The sequence below is a fragment of the Triticum urartu genome, chromosome 6A (genome assembly GCF_056163025.1).
Source record: "Triticum urartu cultivar PI428250 chromosome 6A, HENAU_Tu73, whole genome shotgun sequence".
Lineage (NCBI taxonomy): Eukaryota > Viridiplantae > Streptophyta > Magnoliopsida > Poales > Poaceae > Triticum > Triticum urartu.
Window position 1 is genome coordinate 571,565,914 of NC_141878.1, and position 7,977 is coordinate 571,573,890.

At 46.6% G+C, this 7,977-nt stretch overlaps 1 protein-coding gene across 1 annotated transcript; it reads left to right on the forward strand.

Moving 5' to 3' along the window:
- The first annotated feature begins 3,725 nt into the window (after positions 1-3,725).
- On the forward strand, positions 3,726-7,812 carry LOC125528356 (putative protein phosphatase 2C 27). The gene is made up of 4 exons (XM_048692831.2): positions 3,726-4,087; positions 5,954-6,178; positions 6,269-6,480; positions 6,837-7,812. The coding sequence occupies exons 1-4, from the start codon at positions 4,034-4,036 to the stop codon at positions 7,402-7,404; spliced, it is 1,059 nt and encodes a 352-aa protein (XP_048548788.1). The 5' UTR covers positions 3,726-4,033; the 3' UTR covers positions 7,405-7,812.
- The last annotated feature ends 165 nt before the right edge of the window (positions 7,813-7,977 follow it).

Sequence of the window (7,977 nt, forward strand, 5' to 3'; positions counted from 1 at the left end):
TTTATTTTTGCCAAGTCTGTCTCTTTCTGTTGCTCAACTATATATGTTGCATATCATCAACTCATGTGATGATGTAGGTGCATAGATCATAGATGGCGAAGAAGTGCTATGCCAGGAGTATATATACGACAAGTGGCCGGAGTGTCAGGCCCTTCCAGTTTCCGAGCGACAGGCGGTAGTTAGTTTAGAGGTTCACGCTAATGCAAAAGAGGGATACGAACTCATGTTCTCAAAGTGATAGCTCTTCTTGCGTATATCATTGTTTAGATGGATGACGATGTATTTGCATATCATTCGAGACTTGTATCGCTATTTTCGAGATGATGACGAGAGACCACTTTGTGTTGGATGATGATTATGATGATGACATGATTTGATGAGACTAATTGTATGTATATGCTATGATTACATTTGTATGTGTATGATATGCTAAAGATTATTGTATAAAGCCTATTCAAATACAAAACAAATACAAAACAAATATGCAGGAAAAAAACTAATAAATAAACTAGTAGTAGTGAGGGGGGAAATTTAGCAGTAGCGCCGCATTGTCAGTAGCGTGTCACAGCAAACAGCGCTGCAGATAATATCAGTAGCGCCCTTTCCCAAAGAGCGCTACAGCTATTCATGTATAGCAGTAGCGTGGGACAACCGGCGCTACTGCTATACGTTAGCTGTAGCGCCCTATTAGTAGCGCCGGTGCCCGCGCTACTGAGAGGCCCAAAACCCTCGCTGCTGGTAGGCTTTTCCCTAGTAGTGGAAGGGGATCGAAAAAATTGCAACTTCTCCAATAAGTCGCTAAGACACCTGCCCCACGGTGGGCGCCAACTGTCGTGGATCTAAGACTAACAGTAGAATAGGGGGTAAGTATGATGAGGCAAGATCCTAGCTATGGAGGAGTTGTACACACGAGTTTTACGAGTTCAGGCCCTTCTCGGAGGAAGTAACAGCCCTACGTCTCGGTGCCCTGAGGCGGTCGACTGGATTATATGTGTGTGCGTTTACAAAAGTGCGAACCCTTGTCCCAGAGGAGGAGGGTGGCTTATATAGAGTGCGCCAGGACCCCAGCTCCCCTCCGTTACACAGGGTTCAATGTTCATAAAGGAGGGGCGTTACTGGTAACGTCTGCAGTAAAGTGTTATAAATGCCCATAAAGCTATGGTTTAAGTCTTGACCATTGCAGAGTGGAGAGCTTCTCATCTTCTGGTGGTCGAGTGTCTTCAAGGTGGTCAAGTGAGCGCATCTTCATGGTCGAGTGGACGATGGTTTCTCTTCGACTGCTTCTGATTCTTTGCAGAGATGTCCTTGGGGAGGGTATGTCGGACAGGTCCATGATCCTACCCTAGGTACATAGCTTCATCAGCTGGTGGGTGGCCCCCCTCTGTTACTTCTTGCGCTTGGTATTTTTTATATATTCTGGAAATAAGTTCCGTGAAGTTTCAGGACTTTTGGAGCTGTGCAGAATAGGTCTCTATTATTTGCTCCTTTTCCAGCCCAGAATTTCAGCTGCCGGCATTCTCCCTCTTTATGTAAACCTTGTAAAATAAGAGAGAATAGGCATAAGTATTGTGACATAATGTGTAATAACAACCCATAATGCAATAAATATCGATATAAAAGCATGATGCAAAATGGACGTATCAAAGACGTATGACTACATCAACCGCGTTGTCATAACGCTTCCGCTTACGGTCTACGAGGGTACGTAGACAACACTCTATCCCCTCTCGTTGCTATACATCACCTAGATAGATCTTGCGTGTGCGTAGGAAAATTTTAAAATTACTATGTTCCCCAACACGTTCATCCTCATCCATTCGGGGATTTTTGTTTCTTCGCACCGAACGTTATTCAGGAGATTTGTTAGCATTGAAACGACACCGTCTGCAACAGCGCATCTCCCACTGAAGCTTGTGTCCCTAGCCGAGTGCTCGAGGAGGGCAATGCTCGATGCACGGTGGGCATGTTACGTATGCGGTGATCCACGGGGCTTCTTTTGAGGAGTTGTTTGTTTGGAGGGTTGTCGGCTGCTTTTAGTCCCGTGCACGGTTGGTGGCAGTGTTTTGTAATGCGATGTTGTTGTGTGGATGGCTTACATACCATTCTTTCGCTTTGATGCACGATGCACCTGTTGAACAGCACCCACAAAAGGATTACGACTCCACCATGCTCATCCTCATCCATTCAGGGATTTTTGTTTCTTCGCATCGAACATTATTTGGGACATTTGGAAGCATCGAAACAACACCGTCTACAACAATGCATCTCGTCTTGAAGCCCACGTCCCCAGTCGAGCGATGAGGAAGGCAATGCCTCATGCACGGCAGGCATGTTATGCGGTGATCTACGAGGCTACTTTACAACGTTGTTTCCGTGGAGGGTTTGTCGAGTAGCTACTTTTAGTCCGGTGGGCGCTTGGTGGCAGCGTTCGTAATGAGGTGATGTATCGTGGATGGCTCACATACCATTCTTTCGCTTTGATACATGATACACATGCTTATACATATTTTAGAAGTATGCTTTTTTCTACAAGAATCTAGATATAGTTAGTTCTCACATCATGGACGGCACCCCGCGAAAGGATTACGACTCCACCACACTCATCCTCATCCATTCAAGGAATTTTGTTTCTTCGCACCGAACGTTATTTGGAAGCATCGAAACGACACCTTTTGCAACAATGCATCTCCTCTTGAAGGGTTTGTCGACTAGCTACTTTTAGTCTGGTGATCCGCGGGGCTTCTTTACAGCGTTGTTTGTTGGAGAGTTTGTCGAGTAGCTACTTTTAGTCCAATGGGCGCTTGGTGGTAGCGTTCGTAATGAGGTGATGTATCGTGGACGGTTTACATACCATTCATTCGCTTTGATACACGATACACATGCTTATACATATTTTAGAAGTATGCCTTTTTCTACAAGAATCTAGATATAGTTCTCACATCCTTGGCGGCACCCGCGAAAGGATTACGACTCCACCACACTCATCCTCATCTATTCATGGATTTTTGTTTCTTTGCACCGAACGTTATTTGGAAGCATCGAAACGACATCGTCTGCAACAATGCATCTCCCCTTGAAGCCCACGTCCCCCAGTCGAGTGCTGAGGAAGGCAATGCCTCATGCACGGCGGGCATGTTATGCGGTGATCCGCGGGGCTTCTTTACAACGTTGTTTGTTGGAGGGCATGTCGAGTAGCTACTTTTAGTCCGGTGGACGCTTGTCGGTAGCGTTCGTAATGCGACGATGTAGCGTGGGTGGCTTTTATACTCTTTTGCTTTTCATCTTTAATATACATTTACAGTATTATGTATGACACGCATATGTAAATATATCTTTTTTCAAGTATGATAATTGTCATCCAGGTGAGAAGTAAGCAAGTTTAATCTAGTCTTCACTTTACAAGAAACCCATGGATAGTTCTACCCACGAAAACCCTGCGCTCTACATATTGGATGTAATAAGATCTTAATCATCTTCTCGAGGTAAAAATAAAGGAGCATGGTAAACATGTTTTCTTCCTCTTTTGGCAGCATTGGCGTGGCCAGCATTTTTCTCTCGCAAAAGATCCCCTCCGGGTGAAAAACGAGCTCTACAGGATAATAGTAATAATAACAAACCATCTGCCAAGAAAAGAAAGAAAAAGAAAAAACGCATGGCCCACCGGGGGCTCAAACCAGCACGTGTTCCCCCCGGCCTCTCGTCCCTCGACTCGGATAAATACCTCCTCTCCCCTCGTCTCCGTAAACAGAGAGAAGAGAGAAACCAGCAGCAAATCCCACATCCGCCTCCGCCTTCCTTTTCCTGCCCCCGATCGAAACAGAGAGCTAGCTAGAGATATTCCCGCGAATCTTCTGCTCCGATTCCAAGCCCGTCCCGGTCTCGGTCGCGCCCCACTCCTCCTTCACTCCTTCTTCACCGGAACCTGCGGCGGCAGTTCGAGTCGAATCGCTCCTCCTCCTTCGTCGTCGTCTTGGCGAGGCAGAGCAACAGAGGCCGGGAGGAAGAAGAAGTCGTCGGCGGCGGCGAACCGGACATGTGCGTGGAGGGATTCGAGGACGCGCAGATCGAGAGGCCGGCGGATTTCGCGGTGGGCAACCCCCCTCCCATCCCCTCCCCTCCCCTGTTCTACGCCCATTCGATTTGACTCTGTTTTCTTTCCTTTTCTTGCGATGTTCTTGCCCCTGTGTGGATTCCGCTCGCTGAATTCGGTGGTTTCTCTGTCCGCCGCGAGAACATGAGGCCAAAATAGATGTCTTTCTTTCTCCTTTCGTCCATGATTCGTGCGTGTTAGTTGTTGCTCCGGTCTGGACGGTCGATTAGTCGAGGAGGAGAAGAAGAAGAAAAAACCCACCAGTGAGTCGGTTGCTTCGTGCACACACTTTGCGTGCTGCGCGAATGCTTCCGTTTCTCCCCTTCCCTTTCCCTGAAAAATCCAGAGCCAAGTAGGAGTAGCAGAGACTATTTAGCACTAGTTTACTTATTGCAGCTGGAATTAATGAACTACTCCCATTATCTCATCTTTTACAAGAATATACTACTAGTAGTAATATTATCCTGTTATTATTCTTAATTTTTATTAGCAAGAATTACTAGTAAGCAATATTTTCCCATTATTATTATTATTATTATTATTATTATTATTATTATTATTATATCTCCCTTGTGCGTAAGGTGTGAACAGAGGGATATGCCTTGAATTGTTTGTTCGGCGGCCCAGAAGTTTCTAGCTGGGATTAAGCCAGCCGGGGCGGCGTGCCGCAAAAGCGAAATCTTTTTTGTTGTCCTGGCTCGGCGGATGTCATGCCCCATGTCTGCTTCTGCATGTGCATTGTTGTTCACTTGTTCTTATGCGGTGCTTCTGATCCTGTGATCAAAATCCTCGTGTGGGATTTCCAGTTGACGTGGTTGCTCTGCCATCCATTCGTCCGCCGTCACAGGATATTTGCACCTCATCTCCTGTGACAGAGAAAGATATTTGCATCTGAAAGTTAGGACAAACTGAACTGTTCACAAAAATCAACGTCTGCAAAGTTCACACTTGGTAGTAGTGCTTGGTTCCTTTCTTCCTCTCCCACTAATTGAGGTTAAATACTACTAACACCAAAGAGGGTGTCCTTTACATGTTTTTAACAAGTGTTGGGGAAAGATTTATGGTTCAACAAATGGTAATCATCCATCATCATCATCTGTGTTCTTTAGTCTTTACATGTAGAACAGTCAGCGCTGGTAAAGTTCAGATAGTGCTGTGCCCCTTTCTGCATTGAGGCTAAGGAAAAGCTGGCCTTTCCCGTGCTGTGAAGCCTCCTAGGACGACACGTCCTTGGCAATTTCCTGGTGATGTACGTGCCTTTCTAGGTCTGAATTACATAATCATGGGGCCGCTTTGTCCCTTTAGCTTGCAATTATGGGTTGCAATGCCGGCAGGCAGGTAGTGGGCTGTGGGGTGGTGCTCAAGAATGTACACCTGGAAGCTTGACATTCCTCGGCTAGTCAGTACTCAGTAGCACCTTCTGGGGCTTGTGGTTTGCGGTTTTGTCAGTGCGTTCCTGTGCATTTTGGGGGGTTTTGTTTATGATTGCCCACACTCGAAATGGCTACTCGTGGCATTCTTTGTCGAATAAGGGATTGCCGTCTGTCGCCGACTTGACCGAGTTGGGCTTCTGTTTGTACGTCCCTTTCAGCTAGGTGGATTAGTGTTGCTGCAAGCTTGCAAGTCATCCACTTTCTATGTGATGGATGGTGGCGACGTTACTTAAGCTGTTGCATAGTTGTTGATAGGGTTGAAAACTTGGGAAGATAGATTCTTTTAACCTGAGTACACCCTTTGTATCATTGTCCTAAATGTACTCTGCTATCCCTTACTGCTATCTTTTTTTCAAAGCTGATGCAGTACCTTGTTTCTTCATCAGAAGACTGCCGTGATCTAATCTTCTGTTAATTTGCTAATGTGCAGATGGAGAGAGTCTGTGAAAACACAGTGTCCATTGATTTCAAGCAAGCCAAGATGGTGGCTGGGATTGGAGAGAGCTGGCACAATTTTGTCCCAGCTATCCGATCAGGGGATTGGTCTGACATTGGTGGCCGTGATTACATGGAAGATGCGCATGTCTGCATCCCCAACCTAGCCAAGAACTTTGGGTACAACATGGTGGATGATGAAGTTATTTCCTTCTATGGGGTAATTGCTTATTCACTTCTCAAATCTGGTTGTTCAGTTTCACAGTAAATGTTCCTTTTTCTGACATAATCATGTCCTTACGATTCTCAGGTGTTTGATGGACATGGTGGAAAAGATGCCGCACAGTATGTTCGCGACAACTTGCCACGGGTCATTGTGGAAGATGCTGCTTTTCCTCTTGAGCTCGAGAAGGCAGTCAGGAGGTCGTTTGTGCAAACTGACAGTCAGTTTGCAGAGAAGTGCTCTCTACAGGATGGGCTTTCTTCTGGAACAACTGCACTTACAGCAATGATTTTTGGGAGGTACTGTTCCTGTGACCTGCAATCCTGGCTCTTACTTTAGTATTTTCATTTTATTGGTGACCAGAAAATCATAATGCAATAGAGTACTGGAGTTGACTCTAGGTTAACTTGTTCCTGAAGCTGCTTTCAAACTAATGCATCATAATTCAAAAAATCTCAACATGCTTTAGACTAAGGTTAAATTTCTCTAAACTGCTGCACTTGCACTAGGACCTCTTGTGATACTGCTACCATGCACATTGTGTTGTATGCCAATGCCAGTATGGCTCATCAGAGTTAGCATCAGTACTCCCTAGCTGCAGGTTGCTCTGTTATTGAGTGACCAGCAATGCTGATTGTTTGCATGTCTTGTGCAGGTCTCTTCTGGTCGCAAATGCTGGTGATTGCCGAGCGGTCCTCTCCCGGCGCGGCGCCGCAATCGAAATGTCCAAGGACCACAGGACCTGCTGCCTGAATGAAAGAAAGCGGGTCGAATCCCTAGGCGGCTACGTCGACGACGGCTATCTGAACGGCCAGCTAGCGGTCACCAGAGCGCTGGGTGACTGGCACCTCGACGGCCTGAAGGAGATAGGCGAGCCGGGAGGCCCGCTGAGCGCAGAACCGGAGCTCAAGATGATCACGCTGACCAAGGACGATGAGTTCCTCATCATCGGCAGCGACGGCATCTGGGACTACTTCTCCAACCAGAACTCGGTGGACTTTGCGCGGCGGAGGCTCCAGGAGCACAACGACCTCCGGCGGTGCTGCAAGGAGATCGTGGAGGAGGCGATCCGGCGGGGCGCCACTGACAACCTGACGGCGGTCATGGTCTCCTTCCACCAGGAGGCCCCTCCCCAGATCAGGGTGAACAGGGCGGGCAGGGTCGAGCGGAGCATCTCGGCCGAGGGGCTCCATAGCCTCAGGGTGCTCCTGGAAGGCCAGTGATCGATCTCCGACGGCGCGCCATTGTCGCCGCCTTCTTCCTCTGCATTGTTGAGTGTCAACTGTAAGTACCGATCCGCCGTCGTCGACATGCCAGTTGTGGCTCCATTGTTACCTGGGAATAAAACCAACGAACCTGAAGAAGATCTCACCCGCCATTGTGAATTGTTTGTGAGGCACCTGTAAATATAAGTTGGGAGCTTAATTAGGGTGGTATAAAAGGGAGTCAGTAGCGTGCATCCAGGGGGCTTTGAGGCTCATTATGAGATGATGAGATGTGTTGTTCCCCCTGTTTAAGTTTTGTCTGTCAAAGAAACCATTCTCTGGTTATTGCTATTGTATCAGTGTAACTTGAGTTGTCTCATGTGTTGATCACTGATAAGATGAGATCTGTTCTTCCCCCCTGTTTAAGTCTTGTTATATTTGATCATTTGTTTAATTGCTATGTTGTTATCTACCATCCTCTATTTGGAATACAACAAGAAACTACTCCCTCCACTTGAAAGTAAGTGTTATGGTTTTAGTACAATAATAATGTTGTATAAAAAAACAAGCAAGTAAAATTAACAGAAACTG

Excerpts from the sequence above, each read along its gene's own strand:
- LOC125528356 (XM_048692831.2), top strand. The coding sequence starts at position 4,034 with ATGTGCGTGGAGGGATTCGAGGACGCGCAGATCGAGAGGCCGGCGGAT. Across the intron at positions 4,088-5,953 it reads AGAGGCCGGCGGATTTCGCG|ATGGAGAGAGTCTGTGAAAA; the intron begins GTGGGCAACCCC and ends GCTAATGTGCAG. Across the intron at positions 6,481-6,836 it reads ACAGCAATGATTTTTGGGAG|GTCTCTTCTGGTCGCAAATG; the intron begins GTACTGTTCCTG and ends TGTCTTGTGCAG.